Source organism: Globicephala melas, chromosome 4 (genome assembly GCF_963455315.2).
Source record: "Globicephala melas chromosome 4, mGloMel1.2, whole genome shotgun sequence".
NCBI lineage: Eukaryota > Metazoa > Chordata > Mammalia > Artiodactyla > Delphinidae > Globicephala > Globicephala melas.
The window spans coordinates 55,650,516-55,675,584 of record NC_083317.1 but is presented as its reverse complement, the minus strand read 5'-3'; the positions used below and the strand labels follow the sequence as shown (position 1 = coordinate 55,675,584).

At 37.3% G+C, this 25,069-nt stretch overlaps 1 protein-coding gene across 1 annotated transcript in view; it reads left to right on the top strand.

Annotated features, from left to right (window-relative positions):
* MORC1 (MORC family CW-type zinc finger 1) overlaps positions 1 to 25,069 on the top strand; it is a 179,422-nt gene that overhangs the window by 87,613 nt on the left and 66,740 nt on the right. The window contains 3 exon segments of the mRNA XM_060297564.1: positions 8,369 to 8,497; positions 11,814 to 11,919; positions 17,000 to 17,138. Of these exon segments, the coding sequence (XP_060153547.1) occupies positions 8,369 to 8,497; positions 11,814 to 11,919; positions 17,000 to 17,138 (374 nt within the window).

Genomic DNA, 25,069 nt, shown 5'->3' with positions numbered 1-25,069 from the left:
TATATAGAGACTGCAGTTTGATATAGTCCCACTTTTTTTTTTTTTTTGCTTGTGCTTTTAGTATCATATCAAAAAAAAATCATCACCCAGACCAATGTTAAGGAGAGCTTTTTGTATGTTTTCTTCTAGGAACTTTATGGTTTCAGGTCTTACAATTAAGTCTTTAATTCATTTTGGGTTAATATTTATGAGTGGTGTAAAATAGTTTCATTCTTTTGTGAGTATATCCAGTTTTCCCACCATTTATTGAAAAGAATATTCTTTATGTATGTTCTTGGCACCCTTGTCAGAGATTAGTTGGCTATATATGTGTAGGTTTATTTCTAGGCTTTCTATTCTATTCCACTGGTCAATCAAATATTCTCTCAATCAAAGAACACAGGATATCTTTCCATTTATTTATGTCTTCAGTGTTTTTCGTCAGTCAATACATTTCAGTGTATAGGTCTTTCATCTCCGTGGTTAAATTTAATCCTAAGTATTTTATTGTTTTTGATACTATTGTAAATGAAATTGCTTTCTTAATTTCTCTGTCAGATAGTTCATTGTTAGTGACAGAGATGCAACTGATTTTTGTATGTTGATTTTGAATCTTGCAACTTTACTGAATTCCTTGTTTAGTTTTTTGGTGGAGTCTTTAGGTTTTGCATATATACTATTATGTCATCTGCAAACAGAGAAAATTTTAACTTCTTCCTTTCTGATTTGGTTGCCTTTTATTTCTTTTTCCATGACTAATTGCTCTGGTTAGGACTTCCAGTACTATGTTGAATAGAAGTGGCAAAATTGGATATCCTTGTCTTATTCCTGATCTTGAAGAAAAACTTTAACTTTTCACTGTTGAGTATGATGTTGGCTGTGGGCTTGTTGTCTATGGCCTTCATTATGTTGAGGTACATAGTTTCTATAATTCATTTGTTGAGAGTTTTTATCATAAAGTGGTGTTGAATTTTGTCAAATGCTCTTTCTGTACCTATTGAGATGATCATATGATTTTTAGTCTTCATTCCATTAATGTAGTGTGTCATATTTATTGATTTATGTATGTTGAACTGTTTTTGCATCCAGGGATAAATACCGCATGATCCTTTTATTGTTCTGTTGAATTTGGTTTGCTTTGTTTCGTTGAGGATTTTTGCATCTATGTTCACCAGTGATATTAGCCTATACTTTTCTTTCCTTATAATGTCCTTACCAGGTTTTGGAATCAGGGTGATACAGACCTCATAAAATGAGTTTGGAAGGGTGTCCTCCTCTTCAGTTTTTCAGAAGAGATAGAGAAGGATACGTATTCATTTCTTTAATGTTTGATAAAATTCACCACTGAAGCCATCTGGTCCTGGGCTTCTTATTTGTTGGGAGATTTTTAAAAAAATGTTTTATTGACATATAGTTGATTTACAATGTTGTGTTAGTTTCAGGTGTACAGCAAAGTGAATCAGTTATACATATACATATATCCACTTTTTTTTTTTTGATTCTTTTCCCATATAGGCCATTACAGAGTATCGAGTAGAGTTCCCTGTGCTATACAGCAGGTTCTTATTAGTTACCTATTTTATATATGGTAGTGTGTATATGTCAATCCCAGTCTCCCAATTTATCCCTCCTGCCCCTTATCCCCTGGTAACTATAAGTTGGTTTTCTACATCTGTGATTCTACTTCTGTTTTATAAATAAGTTCATTTGTACTCTTTTTATTAGATTCCACATATAAGTGATATCATATGATGTTTGTCTTTCTGTGTCTGACTTACTTCACTCAGTATGACAATCTCTAGGTCCATCCATGTTACTGTAAATGGCATTATTTCATTCTTTTTTATGGCAAGTAATATTCCGTTGTATGTATGTACCACATCTTCTTTATCCATTCCTCTGTTGGTGGACATTTAGGTTGCTTAGATGTCCTGGCTACTGTAAATAGTGCTGCAATGAACATTGGGGTGCATGTATCTTTTCAAATTATGGGTTTCTCTGGGTATATGCCCAGGAGTGGAATTGCTAGGTCATATGGTGGTTCTATTTTTAGTTTTTTAAGGAACCTCCATACTGTTCTCCATAGTGGCTACACCAATTTACATTCCCATCAACAGTGTAGGAGGGTTCCCTTTTCTCCACACCCTCTCCAGCGTTTACTGTTGGTAGATTTTTTGGTGATGACCATTCTGACTGGTGTGAGGTGATACCTCATTGTAGTTTTGGTTTGCATTTCTCTAATAATTAGTGATGTTGAGCATCTTTTCATGTGCTATTTGGCCATCTGTATGTCTTCTTTGGAGAAATGTCTATTTAGATCTTATGCCCATTTTTTGTACGGAAACACAAAAGACCCCAAATAACCAAAGCAATCTTGAGAAAGAAAAATGGAGCTGAGGAATCAGACTTCCTGACTTCAGACTGTACTACAAAGCTACAGTCATCAAAACAGTATGGTACTGGCACAGAAACAGAAATATAGGTCAATGGAACAGGATAGAAAGCCCAGAGATAAACCCATGCACCTATGGTCACCTAATCTATGACAAAGGTGGCAAGAATATATAATGGAGAAAAAGACAGTCTCTTCAATAAGTGATGCTGGGAAAACTGGACAGCTACATGTAAAAGAATGAAATGAGAACACTCCTTAACACCATACACAAAAATAAACTCAAAATGGATTAAAGACCTAAATGTAAGGCCAGGCCCTATAAAACTCTTAGAGGAAAACTTTGGCATAACACTCTTTGAAATAGCAGCAAGATCTTTTTTCATTCACCAACTAGAGTAATGGAAATAAAAACAAAAATAAACAAATGAGATCTAATTAAACTTAAAAGCTTTTGCACAGAAAAGGAAACCATAAAGAAAACAAAAAGACAACCCTCAGAATGGGAGAAAATATTTGCAAATGAAGCAACCAACAAGGGATTAATCTCCAAAATATACAAACAGCTCATCCAGTTCAATATCAAAAAAAAAAAAAACCCAATCAAAAAATGCTGGGAGATTTTTGATTACTGATTCAATCTTTTTACTCACTCTTGGTCTGTTCATATTTTCTATTTCTTCATGATTCAGTCTTGGTAGTTTGTATGTTTCTAGGAATTTACCCATTTCTTCTTGGTTATATAATTTGTTGGCATATAATTGTTCATAGCAGTCTCTTAAGATCCTTTGTATTGATAGTTCTGTTGTATCAGCTGTAATGTCCCCTCTTTCATTTCTGACTTTATTTGAGTCTTCACTGTTTTTCTTAGCTAGTCTTATTAACAGTTTAACATTTTTGTTTATCTTTTCAAAAAGCAGCTCTTAGTTTCATTGATCTTTTCTATTGTTTTCTGTTCTCTATTTCATTTATTTCTGTTCTGATCTTTGCTCTTTTTTTCCTTCTGCTAACTTGGGCTTAGTTCTTTTTCTACCTCCTTGAGGTATAAAATTAGGCTATTTGAGATCTTTCTTGTTTCTTAATGTAGGTGTTTATCGCTATGCATGGGTTTATTTATGGGCTTTCTGTTCTATTGCATTGATCTCTATTTCTGTTTTTGTTCCACTGCCATACTGTTTTGATGACTGTAGCTTTGTAGTATAGTCTGAAATCAGGCAACCTGATTCCTCCAGCTCTGTTCTTCTTTCTCAAGATTGCTTTGGCTCTTCAGGGTCTTTTGTATTTCTATACAAATTTTTAAATTATTTGTTTAGTTCTATGAAAAACCCCATTGGTAATTTGGTAGGGACTGTATGGAATCTTTAGGTTGCCTTGGGTAGTATGGTCATTTTACCAATATTGATTCTTCCAATCCAAGAACATGGTATATCTTTCCATTTGTTTGTGTCATCTTCAGTTTCTTTCATCAGTGTCTTATAGTTTTCAGAGTATAAGTCTTTTGCCTCCTTAGGTAGATTTATTCCTAGATATTTTATTCTTTTTGATGTGATGGTAAATGGGTTGTTTCCTTTGCTCTTTTGATTTCCTCTTTGACTCCTTGGTTGTTCAGTAGTCCATTATTTAATTTCCACCTATTTGTGAATTTTCCAGCTTTCTTCCTCTTGTTGATTATTTTAGTTTCATTATGGTCAGAAAAGATACTTGATATGATTCAATCCTTGTAAATTTGTTAAGATTTATTTTGTGACCTAACATATGATCTATCCTGGAGAATATTCCATATGCATTTGAGAAGAATGTTTATTTTGTTGCTATTGGATGAAATATTGTGTGTATGTCTGTTAGGTCCATTTTATCTAATGTATAGTTCAAGTCCATTTTTTCTTATAATTTTATCTCTGGATGACCTATCCATTGTTAAAAGAAGGGTAATGCAGACTCCTACTATTATTGCATTGTGGTCTATTTCTCCCTTTAGATCTGTTAATATTTGCTTAATGTATTTAGGTGCTCTGATGTTGGGTGTATGTATTTACAATTATTAATAGCCTCTTGATGAATCAGCTTCTTTATCGTTAAATAATAACCTTCGTTTTCTCTTCCTACAGTTTTTGACTTAAAGTATGTTTTGTCTGATATAAGTATAGCTACCCATGCTCTCTTTTGGTTTCCATTTGCATGGTATCTTTTTTCCATCACTTCAATTTGAGCCTATGTGTGGCCTTAAAACTGATGTGAGTCTTTTATAGACATCATGTAGTTGGGTCTTGGTTTTTATCTATTCAGTCACTTTACATCTTTTGATTGGAGAATTTAATCCACTTATATTTGAAGTAATTATTGATAGATAAGGATTTACTATTGCCATCTTATTAATTGTTTTCTGGCTATTCTGTAGTTCCTTTGTTTCTTTCTTCCTCTCTTGGTCTCTTCCTTTGTGATATAATAATTTTCTGTAGTATTATACTTTGAATCCTTTCTCTTTATCTTTTGTACATCTGCTATAGGTTTTTGCTTTGTGGTTATGAGGCATACATAAAACATGTTATAGTTATAACAGTCAATTTTAAGTTTACAACAACTTAACTTCTATCACATATAAAACTCAACTGTTTTACTCCCTCCCCCCACAAGCATTTTATGTTCTTTATTTCACAATTTACATATTTTAATATTGTGTATTCATTAATAAATATTGTAGCTATGGTTTTAATACTTTGTCTTTTAACCTTTATACTAGAGTTAAGTGATTTATATACCATCATTATAGAGTTAGAGTATTCTGAATTTGACTATATACTTACCCTTACCAGTGAGTTTTATATTTTAACATTTTTAAGTTACTAATTAGTTTCCTTTCATTTCAGCTTGAAGAACTCCCTTTAGCATTTCTTGTAAGGCAGGTCTAGTAATGAACTCCCTCAGCTTTTGTTTGGGAAATTCTTTATTTCTCCCTCATTTCTGAAGGATAGCTTCAATACAGGTAATGTATTCATGGTTGGCAGGTTATTTTTTTCTTTCAGCACTTTGATTATATTATCCCACTCTTGCCTGATCTATAAGGTTTCTGCTGAAAAATCCACTGATAGACTTTTGGGGGTTCCCTTGTATGGGAGGAATTTTTTTCTCAGGTTAGTTGTATAAATCTCTAGAGACTGAGTAACACATGAAAGAAAACAGACACTGGTGTGATATGTTTCCTCCTACTGCCGTTTCTCTGGTCTGGCCAACTTACTTATCCACTTGCTGAAGCATCTACCTAGTCTTCAGGGTCCACTCCATGGAAATTTGTTTTAATAACATATTATAAATTATGCATATTGGAGTAGCTGCTATCTGAAGGAAAAAAAAAGTTCCATTGGCAGTTAGGAAAAGCAATTTCTGATTCCCAGATTGAATATCTCTGGTTATTTATTTCCTTTGTCCTGATATCTACTTTGAATAGTATAATATCTTCTATCAGTCCTGGTCATTAGATGTTGGGCTACTGAGTGTTCTCATTTATATCTTTGATAGCCAGTAATTCTTTAGTATTATTTAGTCTTATAAATAAACATTAAGCTCTGAGTGTCAGCTACTGAAAGCAAGATCCTAAATATAGCCATTGTCTTCAAGGATTTCACTTTCTAGAGGGAAAATAGACATAAAGTGAACTGAAATGTAACGTGTAAGCATTGTAAGAGTGGTGTGACCACAGAGCAGGTATCACCCCACCCTTGAGAGGCATGTGTCTGTGTTTCTAACATGCTAGTAGTTTTATCGCTCTTAAAATGTTTATTTTGGGATTCACAGTTGATGTTCGTTTTATAAGTTTGCTGGGTTGTGTTAACTGTGATTAGTCAATATTTTCAGGGAGAGATGCTATTTCGCTTCCATTTTATCCAAACAAAACATTAATGAGCTATTTTATCAAGAATGGCAGCAAGATTTTTTGAGGGCTTATTAGGTGCAGGTTGCTGAGCTCTGAGTTGAGGGCATGCATAGTGTTAAAGCACAGTTCCTTGTTTGCAAAGGTGAGGTCTTCTTGGGGAAGTAACATTTAGAGAGAGAACAAATACAGAACAGCAGTAACTTAAATTTCTGCACAGCACTACTGTTTTTAATGCACCTTCATATTTATTCTTAGTGATAACCATGTAAGGCAAGTTATTGTTAACACTCACTTTATGGATAAGAAAATTTACGGCTTTCCCGCAATTATACAATAAATCTGTGGTAGGCAGCACTCAAAGTCACCTGACTTTAATCTACAGCACTTCCTGCCTTGACATAATAAGAACTGAGTAGTTCATGTGGAAATCAGAGAACAAGGTCTCACGAGCCCTCTCCAGACACTAAAGAGTGTTTCAGGATCTGGTGTGCAGCGAAAAAGTGGAGTCTGGGCTGGGCCAATACCAAATGCTGAGCCAAGAGCAGAAAACCAAAAGTCTGAGTTGAGAGAAGCCCAAGAAGCAGAATCCAAAGGGAAATCTGAGGCAAGAGCTGGTAGGGATTTTGTGAAGGAACAAGGTAAGAGACCCAGGAATTTGTGAGGGTAGCTGTCAGCCCAGCTCAATTGCAAAGCCCCTTTTGAACACTGAGTTCCTTCCCTGCTGGTCTTAAAGGCACATAGCATTCTGAACCTAAATTTTAAAAGGTACAGGAAGGTGTAAAGACGTTTATTGGTATTTTGCCTGGATTACACAGTCAATTGTTAAGGTTGATGTAAGGCTGGCCCTATTTCGTATATTTTATTTCCAAGATATATATTTTAGAATATTACTCTTTGAACTTTGTACATTGATGAAATGTTCTGTATCTGCCACATTTCAATGCTCAGTAGCCACATGTGGCCAGTTGGTTACCATATTGGACAGAACGGTAAATGTGGGTGCTTTTTTCAAAAAAGTATTTTTAAAGTAATACATGCACATGTAAAAATACTCAAAGTGTTCAGAAAGTAAAAAAAGAAAAGTGAAAGTACCTTCTCCTGCCTTCCTCTCTACCTCTGTTCTTTCTCCAATGGTATCCACTATTAAAACTTTCTTTTGTGTCCTTTTAGGAAAAGAAAAGTGTGCCCTTCAAAATTTTATACGTATATGCTCTGTTTTTACATTACAAAAGCTGATTATACTAGGTTTGCTGTTTTACATCTTTTAAAAAAATTATTATTAAAACTCTGTCTTGGAGATCTTGATGCAATAATATATTTAGCTCTAACTCTGTGTTTTAAAGTTTATCTAATGTTCGCTTGTTTGAAAATGGGATTTATCAGTTCCCTATTCTGGACTTTTACCTTGTTTCCAGGGTTTTTTTTTTTTTGTTTTTTTGTTTTCTATTCAAACAGTGCTATGATATATATGGCCATTGTGTTATATGTTTGTAGGGAAGATTCCTAGCAGTGCAATTGCTGGATCAACAGATAAGAATACAGCCTCTTAAGGAGGACTCCTGAATGGGCCTCCATGACAAGTACTGTTCTAAGCAAGGAGGAAGTTTAGAATCTAGGGCAAGGGTAGGGCATAAACAATAGAGACTGGAGGAGAAGGGAACCAGAGATAAAATAAAACTCTGACTGTGAGACAAGATGATAAATATTTGTATCAATAGTCTTAAGGGTGGCTTTTAAGTTTAATCAGTGCAGTCTCTCCTAGGAGTATTTAAGAAAAAAGTTTTAAGTGTCAATGTATTTTATTGCAACAATAAAAGTGCGTATTATTTTTATAACTGCAATTGTGTTCAGTTTTATTATAAAGATGTTGCATATTTATTACATATAGTTTGGAAAAATGTAAGAAAGTGTAAAGCAGAAGACAAATTTCACCCATACCCAGAGGAAACCAGTGTCAAATATTTTAATCACTTATTTTTGTATATGTATTAGTTTTTACATGTTCAAGATCGTATTGTATATACATTGTGTTTATATCCAAATTTCCCTTTGCTTATCATCTTTATCTTACTGATTTTATTTTCTTTCATTATTCTTTGCCTGCTTTCTTCTTTCTTTTTTTTTAGGTAATAGAAATCTAACATTGTTTTGGAATGAACTTGGATACCTGAATAATAAGGACATGGAGAAATCTTCAGATTCTATTCAATATCAAAGAAGACAGGCCATGGCCATCCCATTCATTATTCAGTGTGGTGAGTGTTAAATTTCATTCCAATTAGCAAACTTTTAGTGAGAGCCTAATATGCAAGTTGTTCTGTTAAAAAATAGGGCATGAGGAAGACAAAGGTGGGTAAGACAGGGTTTTCGCTTCCAAGGAGATTAGGGTCTAGGAGAAAGGTTAAGATGAGTATGAAAATAATTGTAATAGAGGTGAAAATAGTGTAAATGATGTAAAAGAGGCCCAAAGTTGTTTGAGGGTTCAAAGAAAGGGGAGAGGAGGAGATTAAAGCAAGGCTTCATGACAGAGGTAGCTTTGCCATGGTGTTTAAAGTAGACTTTTGAAGGGCAGAGACGTAGCTGGAAATCTGTGTTAATATCAGGTGTATACTTCAGCTAATATTTTTGTGGTGGATAATAGAAACAGTCATTTTTCTATTTTTAATACTTAACACTATGTTAAATAAGAGTAGGTACTTAGTAATTGACTACTGACTGAATGAATGATGAATAAATAACAAAAGACAAAACTGTTAGGTTGAGTAAACATGTTAAATGGCCTTGAATGCCAGGATAAGGAGTTTTTACTTTAATAAGCAATGGAGAGGCACCAGAAGTTTTTCAGAAGGAGAGTGATATCATTGAAGCATTGAGCACTTATTATGTGTCTCTACTGTCTGCAGGGAATCGGCCATTCAGTGGGGAAGGTGGTCAAGCAAACAAAATATCACCCTGTAGCTATTTACACAGGGCCAAGGGAACACCTCCCCAGCCTTGAGCCTGGGGTGGTCCAAAGAGGACCTGACTGATTAGATGTCACTTGTAGTAAGGTTGCTCTGGCAGCTTAGTGCAGGATGATTTGGAGGAGGGCTAGAGCAGAGGTTGGGTGAGACCTCTGATGAGACTACTGGCATAATCCAGGATCCAGGTGAGAAACTGTAAATGTCTGAATAAAGGCATGGCAGTGAGATTTAAGAGGAACACAAATGACAGACAGATGCTTAGAAGGTATAGCTGAGGAAATTGATGACTATATGCAACAGCCTATTGGATGATAATATTACTGGCTAAAAATGACAGTGTTTTTGATATGTGCAAGGTACTGTCAGAATCCAATCTCCAGTACCTGAGAGCTGTGTGAAACTGGGTAAATTCCTTAACTTCTCTAAGCCTCAGTTTTCTTATTTATAAAATGAGGTTAGTATTTGTAGTTACATCATGAAGTTTTGTGAAAATACAATTAATTCACACATGTAAAGTTTACTAAGTGCTTGGGATAGTGTATTAGGGTTCTCCAGAGAAAGAGAACCAATAGGATAGATAGATTTATGGACGGATGGATGGATACTTAGATAGATATTAATTATAGGAAATTGGCTCACATGATTAAGGAGGCTGACAACTCCCAAGATCTGTAGTCAGCAAGCTGAAGACCTAGAAGAGCCATTGGTTTAATTCCAGTTTGAGTCTTAAGGCCTGAGAACCAGAAGACCTGATGATGTAGTTCCAGTCTGAATGTTGACAGGCTCAATACCCAGGAAGAGCCGATGTTTTAGTTCTAGTCTGAAGGCAGGAAAAAACTGATGTCTCAGTTCAAGACAGTCAGAGGTTTCTTCTTACTTGCAAGAGTGTCAGCTTTTTTTTTTCCCCTCTATTCAGGCCTTCAACTGATTTCTTGAGGCCCACCCATATTAGGGAAGACAGTGTGCTTTACTCATTCTACCAGCTCAAATGTTAATCTCATCCAAAACATCTTCACAGATACACTCACAATAATGTTTGACCAACTATCCAGACACCCCTTGGCCCCATCAAATTGACACATAAAAGTAACCATCACAGATAATACCTAGCAGTGTTGGCTTTTATCATTGTTTTTATATCATATAATCCTCAGGAACTCTTTTAGGTAAGTAGTAATATTAATCTCTTTTTATAGATGATGATGCTGAAACATAGCGCAGTAATTTTTCTGAGTTATAGAGGTAGTCATTGTGGAGCTATTCAGATTCTTTTTTTCTTTTTTGCAATCAAATTTTTAATAACAAAGATACTATATTTTAATATGGTCAGATACATTTGGCTAAGTACAGATTTTAAAAAACACAAGTGTCTAGCCCAACAGTACAACCATACAGCTTTGTACAGAACATTCCATAGATCAACAGAAAATACATTTGAGCACAAAAATGAAAAATATTTAAAGAGAATCTCTAAGCAGCATTTTATTTCTTCAAAACAGACATATAGTACTGATTAAATATCTACAAGTGCTTTTCCTTTACAAAAATACACATATTCGTAATAGACTAAGTCATTAACAATGACCTGGTAATCTTTCACTTCAATTTGAACGATTTATAAGCTAAATCTTACAACTACAAAAAGGTTTGTATTTGTATGTTAAGATGTTACCACTTTTGACCAAAAAAAAAAAGCTTAAAATATTTTACATTTCAAAGGAAAATTAACAACATAACTGTACAATATAGTCTATGATGGTTTTATTTAATGTGAGGGCTACTCTATTAAAAACTGGTGCTTGCTGTTGTGTTGCCAGATGCAGTGAGATGTAGATATTGGTTGTGGGAATTACAAAAATGAGTGAGTTTGCCATAACTTTAATTTTCTGGGCTATTCAGATTCTTAACCACTGTGCAAACTGCCTCCATCTTATATGAGCAGAGGGAAGTATTTACCCAAGAGTCATTAACAGTGGGTCTGGAGGGAACTGAGGATTAAAGTGAGGAATAGCCTGGGGAGAGTAGAGTGCCTTAGTCCTAAAACCCAGGAGGGACTGAAAGGGAGAAAGAGATAAAGAAGTTAAGACTGTAGACTGGAGAGTAGGATAAGAGATGTAAAAAAAAAAAAAAATGCAGAGCAAGGAACTATGTGTAAATGGTAGAGAGAGCTTGATTTTCCTTGTTATGTTAGTCATGTGGTTGGAGATGAACAGTGGTATTGTTGGCAGATAGATAATAGGTCAGAAAAAATGGGAGAGTCAGGTCACTGGAAGTCTTCATATGGTTTGAGAAGAGGTGAAGAGGGACCTATTAAGATTCTTCTGGCTGAAACTAGTAGAAACCAACTGGAAAGAACTTAAGCAATAATGGCGATAATAATAATAACAACAGCAACAATAATAATTTATTGATGGTGTCCTAGGGTAGCTCATAGAATCCCGAACTATTTGTGCCATCAAATATAATGGTATATGATCAAGGATTCACTTGTCTTTGGATTGAAATACCTCATACTTTCGGTATATGCAACCTGACATCTTACTATGTTAGATTCACTTCTGATTGTGGTCTTTCTTGTATGTACATGGTTTTGTTTTGATTATTTTAGATCTTTGCCTTAAATGGAGAGTCTTGCCTCCCTCTACTAATTATCAGGAAAAAGAAATTTATGACATCTGGATTTGTGCTAATAACGCTAACCTCTTGGAAAACAGGTAGTTTTTGATAGTTTTCTAAAATTCTTTATTCATTTTTAATTACTAAAATATATATGTGTGAAACTGGATACATAGATAATTTTTAGCTTAGTAGCTGTCATTTCTTCTAACTCTTTCTAGCTCCTTGCCACCTCTGGAAGGATATTTCGTTAGTATTCTTTTCCATCAAGTTAAGAGAGTCCTGGGTGTAACTTTTTGTCAGCATTTGGTGTGCAGCTCTGTGCTTCCACTGGCAGGAGACATACCCTGGTGTTTAAGAGTTCTGCCTTCCAGTTCATTTACACGCAATGTACAATCTTATCCTGCAGGAGTCTTATCTAGAGGGTGTCTCTAGAGGCGCTAAACTGTTAGACTATGTGCTTTTCCTGTTTAAGTCATATATTGATTTCATTGCTTTGTGCTTTTGGAGGAAGAAGTTCAGACTAAAACAGGAAAAAAAACCCAATTAAATATTGATGAATATCAATGTTATTACAAGCCCTTTTTGACTTACTTCTTTTCCTTGTGGGCAAAAGAGTTAATACTCCCCTTTAACAAAGGCACCCTTAAGTGAGGCATCGGTTTTCCATGGAGTTTATTCTAAGTACTTTGACCTGGATAAGTGGATCAATATTGCTAATACAGACATTAGGGTAATAACTCTTGTTTATTTTTATCCAGCCCTGAATAAAAAATAAAGAGCAACTGAATAAAAATTAGAAAGAAGAAAACATTTAGAAACTGCTACTAAAACCCCTTCCACCTGGAGTCTCCAGGTTAATCATATTTAGAGATTAACAAAAAATGTCAGAGGTGACAGGGGCTCTTAGATTTCACATGGCCCGAGGGGTTTTTTAGTCTCCCTTTCTTGGTTTGCAGCAGAACCTTTTTTTTTTTCTCCCCCAAATAAAATTTGTCTCTGACCTCAAGTATATAAAATAGATAAAAACAGAACTGTCCTGATTTAATTGGAGGTTGAGAATCTGGAGGCCAGAGGTATCCACTTCTCATTTCTGTCCCTACTCTCTCTAAAAAGCTTAGAGCTCCAGGAAGCATGATTATAAAACAGTGATATAGTCTCACTTCTTCATTTTAGAGAAATGGAAATTGAAGCCCAAAATGTGGGGGTGAGAAGCCTGTTCATGAAGCCACTGGCCCAGGTCTTCTAACTCCCAACCTGATTCTAGTCCTAACTTGTAACTTAAATATCTCCCAGATAGGAACACAGTGGTGGCTCAGTTTCAATATTAAGAATAGGTAGTGTTTTCATTGTCATTGTCATGATTTTCACCCAAGTGTTGTTTAAGAGAAGTTTTTTTGTTGTTGTTTTGGTTTTGATTTTTAAATTTCTGCGTGGAAAGCCTTATGCTAGGAAATGTAAGTAAAATTGGTCCAAGCCCGCAACTGTCAAAAAAAAAAAAGTTAATAATATTGATCACTTTCTGTGAGCTCAGAACTTTCATACAGTGTAGGATAGTGTTTAGAGTTTAGACTCTGGGTCCAGACTGCCTGGGTTTGACTCCTGGCTTCATTAGCCTCTGAAGCCTTGGACAAATGATATAACCTGTCTTTAAATCATCTTCCCATCACCTAGGATGGAGTGTAATAATAGGACCTTCTGCATGTTTTCTAGGTCCAACTGAGCCCCTTGTAAGGACAATCTAAGTCCCTGGTCACAGGGGGCCCCTTGGTAACAAGCCATGAGAATTTAGATTCCTCCCCACATTCTAACCATATACCCATTACTTCTCACCCCAGTCTTAGGCCTTCTCGGACCCACAGAACTGGGAATGTGTCCTCTGTAGCTTCCCTTTTCTCAAACTTACTATTGTCCTTGAATTGGCATGGTTGCCCCCTCGTCTCCTTGAAAAGTGATGGTGCCATCACTGAACGTTATAAAATTAGTTTCAGAACTGTATTAATTCTCTTTTACACATCAAAACACTGCCACTTGTGATGACAGGCAAGATAAATTTGCCATGTTGGCAGAAAACTGATGGACCTTAAAAGCCTGAAATGCAAAAAATCTTCTTATATTTAAAATTTCTTAAGTCCTTGATTCTTTAAATATACTGACATAATTTTGACCATCTGTATTTCATTTCCACTGAAAAGATTAGGACAAAAAATATGCTTAAAGTGATAGCAAGAGATTTAGAAATGGGAGCTGTAGAGAAAAACTCCTGATTATAAGGGCAGTTTCTTTTTTTCTTTACTATTTTTTTTTTTTTTGCGATATGCGGGCCTCTCACTGTTGTGGCCTCTCCCGTTGTGGAGCACAGGCTCCAGACGTGCAGGCTCAGCGGCCATGGCTCACGGGCCCAGCCGCTCCGTGGCATGTGGGATCTTCCCGGACCGGGGCACGAACCTGTGTCCCCTGCATCGGCAGGCGGACTCTCAACCATTGCGCCACCAGGGAAGCCTGGGCAGTTTCTTGAGAGCTGACACTTCTTTCTGGGAGATCGTTAACAGCGATGCAGATGAAGATTCCCAAGGGAAGAGGAGTTGATCTGATGACCTCACTCAGTCCTCTGATTCAGTATGTTTGGATGGACCGTGCATAATTTGAGACTAAGCCATGAAATAGCAAAACCCTGATACATATGTGCTATTGGATTTGGATAGAATCACATAAAATAAGTGTGTTAAAGTGATGAGATGTGAAATATAGTTATTTATTAGGCAACATTTGATGAGCGGAAGGACAGAGTAATGGGGCGAAAAGTGGCATCGTCTGTATTTACAGAAAATACGGTTTATTGTCAGCAGTTAATTGCCAATTGTCCTCAGGGTTAATGCCACTGAATAGCATTTGAGTGAACAATGTCCGTGTAACCAGAACTGGGGCAGGAAACATAATAATAGCTCTCTCTTACATAGCAATTACACATTATGTCATTTCCTCTTTACAATAATCACGTGAGCTTTCTCTATTTCTCAGAGGAGAAAACAGTGAGACTAAGGGAGGTCCAGTGACCTGTCCAGGATTCCTCCCTAAACCTGAAACTTGAAGCCAAGCAGTTTGATGCAAAACCTGTACTCCTTCTGCCTTACTATATCATGGACTCTCCGAAAGGATCCTTAGCTCGGGAAGCCTAATTCCAGACAAATACTTTATGGTGACAAAACACACCATTTTACAAATGGTAGTATTTAGAGTTGGTGACCCAGGCAGGGTAAAAAGGAGCCATTCTTTTTCAGACCACCGAAGCCCCTTTTTGTTTTCCACCTTAAGCACAGAGGGAGGCTATGCATTTTTGTCACAGTACCCAAGAAGTAAACATCAGTGTGCTTCCATTACATTCATTCTATACGTTTCTCTGTATTGAAAATAGGGTTCACCAGCAGGGTAAAAATGATGCCTATCATTTGACTAAACCCAAAAGTCTGAATTTTGAAAAGGATGTTAAAAAGTATCTGTGGCTTGTATTCCATATTAAAATTTAATTTGTTTCTAAAAATCTTTGAGGACAATTGGATGAATTGCATTTTAATAAAATATCTGAGGTTTTTCTTTTCTAAATAAAAACTTAATGCTGCCACAAGGTTCTTTTCTCAAATGAAATAGAAACCTGTGTAGGCACCACCTCACAGATGTCTTCAAATGAACACTGCAGGTGATTATATATATATAGGTAGGTGTCCCCTGGTTTGTTTACCTACCACCTTTCTTTGAAAATAACAGTAAAAACAAATACCATATGTGGGTGAAATTAAGTGTTTTTTCACAGTAGTATTTGAATTTGATTGTAGTCCTCACTCTTCTCTGCTGGTGGGAGCAAGAAAAGTGTATGCTGCAGCCTTGAAAAATAGAGAAATATAGTGGGTACGATATGCTTTGCTTTTCCTACACTGTTTCAGGTGGGAGAAGTCCTTTTCTCTATTTTCAACCACCTCCTCCCTTTCCTAGCTTAATACCCATTTAGTTTAGAAAATGAACTTCCCCCTCTTTTGGGTACCTACCAATGATGAAAAATCGTTCTTGTGTAAAGCAGGCTCTAAGAATAGACCTCAGCATTTTGTTCCCTCCTCCCACCCCCCCACCATGTCCCCAGCCATGCCCTGAACTGAGGCCATGTCCAGTGGGAATGGAACTTCTTGTCTCTGCCAAGCCTCCATACCAAAGTGAATAAGATGATATCTCAATTTTTCAACAGTTTGGCTAGCTCAGCTCCCCAAAACATAGCCATGAAACCAGAAGTAGGAAAAAAAAAAAAAGGCCTCAAACCTCTCCAACCATATGTCTCAAAAATCATTAGTACTTTTTGTAACTGTAAAGATGGACGCCCTCAGAGCAGGGCGCAGAGGGCCAAAAAAAAGAAAAAAAAAAAAAAAAGATGGGACGCCCTCACGCACAGCCTTTTTATCGCAATTTAAACACAATTCTACTTGACTATGTACAATAATACATGTATTAACCTACTAGTGGTTGGAGACAGCACATTAGTAAGGCTGGGAAGCAGAGTGCCCACCAGCATCAGGTGCACTGACAGCAGCAGGGAGAGGAGGGTGCTAGGGTGCTGCATCAGGTCACCGGGCAGCTTGATGAAGGGCTCCACTACGTGGCTCCGTAACCCCCAAGGTGGTCCCTGAGTACCGCCTCCCATCGCAGTAGTTGCTGGTCTTCACAGTGATTCTGAGTCATCAAACGAAGGATCTCTGTGTTTCAGAAGCAGAATTATTTGGTGTATTTTACAGAGACATATAGATTTCAATCCCAAATTTTTTTGGAAGAAAAAAAACGCTTGGTAGTAATAAGGTAAGCTTCAATTATCTAAAAAACATTTTTGCAAAAGGCCTCATTTCATGATAACGCAGGATAAGTGAAGCATTAGTGAATAATGAATATTCTCCCATTCTCATAGATATATACTACCCTCCACATTTTCCAGTAAGTTCTTTTTCAAGCAAATTGGAGATTTAAGGTCATGTATTACCTAAATTCTCAGTATAATGCTCTATTTGAGTAATGCTGCATTTGAGTTTTGGATATAAGCCAGAGAGTTACTCCTGGTAGAAGTAAATAATCTTTTACGGACAGTAAATAGTTTTATATTTCCTCCTGATGTTATCTCTTGTACTTGTTGATTGTGAAAAGTTGTCATCAGACACAACGACTACCTTCCATCCCCCTGGGCACTTCAAGCACAGTATCACCATCAAAAAATGAGAAAGACAAGCAACTTCAAGAGTCAGTCCAGAGGTATCAAAATCGACTGGAAGAACCTCATCGACAGGTGAGCCGTTAGTTATTCTTTCCAACATCTACCCAGAGTCTTGAGCTGTTGATTTTGTGTGTGCAAATTGACTGATGTGGTTTACCCGAGTAAAATATGTAGCCTCTTTTTTTCATCTTTTTTTGTCACCCCCTTTTAATTTTGGATCTAAGGACTGTTCTAGAGTTGATCACAAGTACTCCAAGGGTCCAGAAAGGAAGAGAACTTCTTCAAATAATACTACATTTTGTACGTGATATCCAAGTCCATCTCCACAACAGTGCATGTGAGGAACAGGGGAATATATTTCCACTCTAGGATGTAGAAGTCAACCAGCGTGTCAAAGGGCCCAGGGTCAAGTTTGGGACACTGGTCTGTATGACTCCAAAGATTAGGCTCTTTTTATTTCTTTGGGCTTCTTCCCTGGGTTTTTGAGATAAAGAGTTGTTCTTTTAAAATATTAGCCTATTAATACAGCAACTTAAAGTCGTATTTAATTATTAAGAAAATTCAATAAATAAAATATTACTATCAGTAAATGTAGGTAACCATGACAGTTGCAAGTGAAAGTGGCATGCAGAATTATTGTTTTAATCTCTTAATAAATTAATTACATCTCTGTTTATAAATTTAGCACCCAACTTCAGCATTTTTTAATTGTGTAGCCTGTCGAGCTCCTCAAATAGGAATTGAGGAGGTCCACAGCCTATGTCCAAATATGTTGACTCCTGTGTAGACGTCAGGAAATAAGATGCTTATTTGAGTAGAAAACTGCCTTCCTGGGTGGGAGTTAAGACATCCAGGCTTACCACCTGATTATTACATGTATTCCTGGGTTCTTAGAAGATGAACTTTCTTTTCTACCCCAGCTTCATCTTCTTACCACTCCCACGTTGCTGGGGATCTGCCATGCAGGTCAGCCAGCACCTGTGATCACAGACAACAAAACCTGACCCTCCCTTTTTAGTCTGGAGTCTCAGGGTTTCTTTTGGGAAGATAACTGAGAGTTATTTAGAAACATATTCTCCTAAGCATTCTTCAATCCCTAAAAGTGGCTCAACTTTTTACAATTCTTAGAGCATCTGGTTGTGGTTTTGAGAACAGGTCAGATGTAAAAATATCACCACCTGTGGTTATTTATTTTGTTTTTTTGCGGTACCCGGGCCTCTCTCTGTTGTGGCCTCTCCACACAGGCTCCGGACGCACAGGCTCAGTGGCCATGGGAGCACAGGCTCTGGGCGCGCAGGCTCAGCGGCCATGGCTCACGGGCCCGGCTGCCCCGCGGCATGTGGGATCTTCCCGGACCGGGGCACGAACCCGTGTCCCCTGCCTCGGCAGGTGGACTCTCAACCACTGCGCCACCAGGGAAGCCCTGTGGTTATTTTTATAAACAATTAGGTGAAGTCAAATCTTTTCAGTGTGAAATATCTTAATTTGTTTTGTTTCTTATTTTGCTTACCACTTCTTGTAGCTTTGTGAAGGCATTTGAAACATCCTGAATTGATTTTATCTTTATTGTAGTCTCTGGATATTTCTTTTCTTACAGAGGTCAGAGCTGACCCTTGGATAGTGATAGTGCCAATCACTAAGTCTTAACTACTTTTTCTTTGTTTGGGATTGGATGTTTTATTCATCATTGAGGTAGAGATTTTGATAGAGGCTGATGGAGTAACAGATTTGGGCCATCTGTTCTACTTATTCTTTCTTTCTTGGTAGTTGATTTTTTCATAAAAAATTTGAGCCAGGTTTATAGATTCAGTCTGCTTTAGATATAAACAAAGAAGTTTTGGCAGGACTTAAATAGAAACATACTCCTACCAGTTGAAAGGACGTTAAGACTCTTCACCATCCTCCCCTACCCCGTTTTGTGAAAATAATCCTCACATCTTTTTTCTTCTTTTCTTTTTAATTTTTTTGGCCGCATCGTTCGGCATGTGGAATCTTAGTTTCCCGACCAGGGATCAAACTCATGCCACCTGCGGTGGAAGTGTGGGTTCTTAACCACTGGACTACCAGGGAAGTCCCAATCCTTGTATCTCTAACACACTTCCAGCATGCAGGGCCCTTCACTGACCCTGTTTTTGCGGTAGTCAAGGAAAAGTTTGGCTAGGGGTCACCTAACCACGGGCAACCAGTTGATTTTGATGTGGTCATTGAACACATACTCGCCCTTGGGTCTGTCCCATGCTAAGCATGGTGGGGAATAGAGTGACTCTAACACCAGAATGTAAGCCCTGTGACTGCAAGGCTGGTTTTGGTTTTGTTCATTGTCTGTATTACCAAAAACACTGCCTGGCATGTAGTACGTACTCAACAGATAGTTGTTGAATCACGAAATAAAATATGCCCTCAGATAATATACAGTCCCTTTGAGGACCAAGTCTGACAGCTATTTAAAAGATAGCCACTACTGTAAGACAGTACTAGTTTACTACTTGTCTGATCATAGTGGAAACTAAATTAGAAGTTTATTACAAGGAGATAGTGAGGGCAGCTTCATTCAAAAAAGCTTCATAGAGGAAGTGGCACTTAACTTGTATCTTGAAGTCTATTTAGGGTAAATAAAGGGAAAGTACAGGGCATTATACGTGAGAAGAACATTATAAATGTAGACTTGGAGATGAGCACGGGCTTGTTCCTTCATAGAACCAATCTTTTAAATTACATGCTAAACTTATGTATTTTTAAAAATAAAGTCAGCATTTGTGTGACATATTTGTCTTTTAAAAACTGTGTAACTCATTATAAAATATGAATAGAGGACCTCTGAAAGGTGACCTCAGTTCCCCTTTCACAAAAATAAATCATGAAAGTATTCAAAAACTAATTAGGTGATAGCTGCCTGATGCCAGAAAAAAGACTCAAAACCATCCGATGTTCAGTGAGAATTTACTTTCTTCCTGACTGCTTTTTAGAAGAAGTGCTGTTAGACTATGACATAGGAAGGGTGGGAAAGCTATACAAACAGGGCGTTGGTGCCATTCAGGTTCAGGGCAGATGTGATTCAGGTGTAGGGTAGGCACCACTGGAAAATCAAGTAATGGCTAGTATATTACCATGATTCCACTGTCTATTAATGGTGCCCAGTCTCTCAATATCAGGAAATAATGAGCTGCATGCCATGAAATTATGGTTTGCCCACCTCCTGTTCTCTCTTCCTGCCTCCCACTGCCAATGCTCACTTATCCATTGATTAAATCTGGGGAGCAAATATAAAAATGACCTATATCTGCCCACCCTGTTTCTTACTGTCTTGCATTTCAGCTTTAGTGGCAGAAGGCATCCTGATCTGGAAAATGAAATGTTGACTTAGTAAATCAAAGACCTTTCTGGATCTTAGATTCTTTGGTTCTGGGTTTTGTGTCATTGACAACCAAAAGGGATAGAATAATGGTAGGAAGGGTAGTATTATGGTACTAGTATCAGAAATCAGCAGCTACAGCCACTTTTCCACCCCTCATACACCCTACTGGTATGTAGAGTGACAAAAGTCTAAATTTTAGGTGTCCTACCCACAGGGTGCCCTAGTTACAGAAAATTCACAGTGATTCAGAAAACTTTTCTGGTAGAAGAGGTACCTCAATGATTAGATCTTGTCCTCTAGGAGAAAATGAAATAGCTAGGCCCAAAGCTGTCATTTCCACAGATGCTATCATATTTAATCCCACAACATTACAGCTAATTATATCAATTATAGCATCAGAAGGGGAGTGAATTTCAGAGAAGTTCAATAACTTGAATCAGCCAAACATCTTTAAATGGTGAAGTTGGACTTTGTTTCCTTTTTGCCTAATTCCAGCACCGATCTGCTCACAGTATCATATGATAAATACAGACAAAAAGGATATGAGAACATTGACAAAGGTAACAAACTGATAAAATGCAAATCATATTTGTTAAAGGAAATGTGTAAGTTCAGTAAACCTAATAGGAGGGCTCAAATCCAAGATGTAATTGATAAGCTGTGTCAGCAAGCCAAGGGCTCTTTATAAATTGTGCTTCTGGAACAGCCCATTCTTTTTCTCCTTTCTGAATAGATGAATTCCTAACTCCACGTTTCCCCTCATCCTTCTATATCGAGTGACAAGTGCCACCTGCTGGCCAAGCAATGAAGCATTTTCATTTTCATCGTCTCTCGTGATTGTTTAGCTACTAATTGACCTATCATCTAGATAATTGTTATTCTGTTTTTCAGTAAGCCTAGACAATAATTTTAAAACCATAAGGTAGAGTTACAGAGTCAAGTCCTCTGCATTTGAGGACTTTCCAGTCCTCAGTTTTTCCCCTTTCTCAGTTTTAACTCACAATTTACAGTCTCTTCTACCTTCTATTGTACGACAGGACAACTATGTCATAATCAAACACACGGAATATAGTTTTAGGTCCATTTCATTCAGGGATTTTTGGTATCACTTCAAATCCACTTAATGTCTTCAAATCATTATAAGGCAGATGATAACTTGATTCCCTGAATGAAGCCTGCTCTATATTTACCCATTTGTACATAAGTATAGTTAATGGGTAGTATATTCATATAATCAATATGTTTGTGCAAATGTGCTGTATTGCTTATATATTCTCTAGGTCTTTCTGGGTTAACTTTTCTGATTAATGTTTATTTCTCATCTGGAGCCATAGTTCAGGCTCTCTCTAATCTGACACTACTCCTTTTTTGGCCTGAGTTTCTTCCCTTCTGCATCATTCTCCCACTGAGCTGCCCCATGTTCCTTATCTGCTTTCTCCACTTCCACGCTGCTGAGTGCCTTCGTTCCTGCCATTTTTCCTGAAATGACCTCTGCCCCTTCCCTAGTCCTTCAAGATCCCAAACTAGTGTCATTGCTGTATGAAGTTTTCTCTCATTTCCCTACCTGTAAAAATATCTCCTTCCTTCCAGTCCCCTTTGCCCTTGATGTTTGTCTTTCTCAAGAGCATGTTTCACTTTCTACCTGGTATTATAGTTAGTTGTGTACCCGATCGGTCTCCTATATTCGACTATAAGGTTTTTGAAAGAAGAGACCATTCTTATTCATTGCGTTTCCAACAACACCTAGGCCTGGCCATTTTACAGAGTAGGTGTTCACCAAACAACGAGTGAAGGATTGAAGGAACAATTTGATTTGTTCCTTCACAAATAGGTAAAAGGATTCTTCACAAATAGGTAGAAAGATAGTAAATATTTTTCATTGGATCGGTTGAAGTTATGTAGGTTAGACTTAAAATCTTCTGCATATATTCTTGGAGACCATAATGTTCTTACACTTGGTCAAAATAAAGTGTTGCATTTGAGTGGGAGTATAGAGACTATATTTGGATTTCATTTGTCACATTCATAGTTTTTGCATCAAATGAATAGCCTTAGTAAAATTCCATGCCTGTTGGAAAGGAACTCCAGCAATAGCATTCTGTTCTTTCGCGGTGCTCATGTGGACACACAAACTGAAACCGTATAGTCTGGCAATTCCCACATTGGCTGTTTTAGCGGTAAATGTGGAGCAAAGAAGGCTTGCTGAACTTGTATCTGTGTTTTTCAAATTGAAATGACATATCTGACCACAACTTTATAATGAATAATGTGGATGCATTTTCCCATTTAGAATTTAATCGTTTTAATATGTCATTATTGTGTAGGATGCTGAGATTTCAAATTTGTATAACTATGGAGACAGATGCCTTAGAAAATATATTTATTTGTTGAGTAATTTTCAGCCTCCTTACGTAAACTGTCATGATCTAAAATTTATGACACCTAAAGACCCTTGTCTAGCAAGAGGCTAATATACTCCCTGTAATTGAAATGTTTTACTTTATTACTCTTGCTGCAAAGATCCCATTTTTCTATGGTGATGCATTGCCTTTCCAAAAAGGATAATGCATGATATACTCAACCTGGTGGGCCCTGTGTTCACAGCATAGCAGACGAGATGTTATTGCTCATGAGGAACTAATGTAGAAGTTCCTTGAGAGCAGGTATCATGTGTTCATCTTCTCATGTACCTCTCACCATCACATCTGGCTCATTGTTGGGCACAGTAGACGTTGAACTGCAGCTGTTCAACTCCTTAGCTTGATTTACTTGTCCAAATTCTTTTCTTTTTTTTATTGAATTATAATTGACATACAGTGTTATAGTAGTTTCAGGTGTATAACATAGTGATTCAATATTTTTTATGTGACAAAATGATCACCACAATGTTTAGCTACCATCTGCTACCACAAAGGGTTATTACAATATTATTGACTGTATCCCTTATGCTGTATACTACATCCTCTTGACTTATTTATTTTATAACTGGAATTTTGTATCTCTTAATCAGTTTCACCTATTTTGCCCATTTCCTCATCCCCTTCCCCTCTGGCAGCCACCAGTTTGTGTCTATGAATCTGTTTCTGTTTTGCTTTGTCCACTTTTTTTTTTATGCTCCACATATAAGTGAGATCATGTGGTATTTGTCTTTCTCTGTCTGACTTATTTCACTTAGCATAATACCCTCTAGATATAGCCATGTTGTCACAGATGGCAAGAGTTCATTCTATTTTTATGGTGGACTAGTATTCCATTGTGTATATATATATATACTACATCTTCTTTATCCATTCATCTGTCCATGGGCATTTAAGTTGTTTCCATGTCTTGGCTATTGTAAATAGTGCTGCAGTGAACATAGGGATACATATACTTTTTGAATTAGTGTTTTTGTTTTCTTCGGATAAATATCCAGAAATGGAATTGGTGGATCGTATGATAGTTCTGTTTTTAGTTTTCTGGGGAACATCCATACTGTTTTCCATAGTGACTGCACCAAGACATTTCTGCCAGTGGTGCACAGGGGTTCCCTTTTCTCCACATCCTCACCAACACTTGTTATTTTTTGTCTTTTTGATGATAGCCATTCTGACAGGTGTGAGGTGTCATCTAATCTCATTGTGGTTTTGGTTTGCATTTCCCTGATGATTAGTGATGTTGAGCATCTTTTCATGTGTTGATCAGCCATCTCTATGTCTTCTTTGGGAAAATGTCTATTTAGGTTCCCTGCCCATTTTTAATTGGGTTGTTTGGGGTTTCTTTGATACTGAGGTTATGTAAGTTCTTTATATATTTTGGATATCAACCCCTTGTCAGATTTGCAAATATCTTCTCCCATTCAGTAGGTTGCCTTTCCTTTTGTTGATTGTTTCCTGTGCTGTGCAAAAGCTTTTTAGTTTGATGTAGTCCCAGTTGTTTATTTTTCCTTTTGTTGCCCTGTCTGAGGAGACAGATCCAAAAAAATATTGCTAAGCCTGATGTCAAAAAGTTTACTGCATATGTTTTCTTCTAGGAGTTTTTTTTTTCGCGGTATGCGGGCCTCTCACTGTTGTGGCCTCTCCCGTTGCGGGGCACAGGCTCCGGATGCGCAGGCTCAGTGGCCATGGCTCATGGGTCTAGCCGCTCCGCAGCATGTGGGATCTTCCCGGACCGGGGCACAAACCCGTGTCCCCTGCATCGGCAGGCGGACTCTCAACCACTGTGCCACCAGGGAAGCCCCTTCTAGGAGTTTTATGGTTTCAGGTCTTACATTTGAGTCTTTAACCCATTTTGAGTTTATTTTTGTATATGGTATGAGAAAATGGTCCGTCAAATTATTTTCTTATTCATTGTTTCTTGAGGAGCTGATGTCACACTACCTGACAGAACAGCACTGTAGTTTACTAAACAGACCAGGATAGTACCTGTGATAGGAGCATCAGAACAGCCTGGCTTCAGGGAACAGTGTGGTGTGGGGAGTCTATGACAGTCCCAGCTCCTCGCTTCATAAGTCACCCTGTTTTGTCCTGGAGGTTGGGACCAAGGAATGCCATCCATTGTTGTCTGCTCCTGGGTTTCACATAAGTGACCAAACGTTGTTGCTGAGGGACAGTAGGAACTCCAGAGGGAGCTCATCCTTCCTCTGAGAAGGACAGAAGTAGCTTTGACA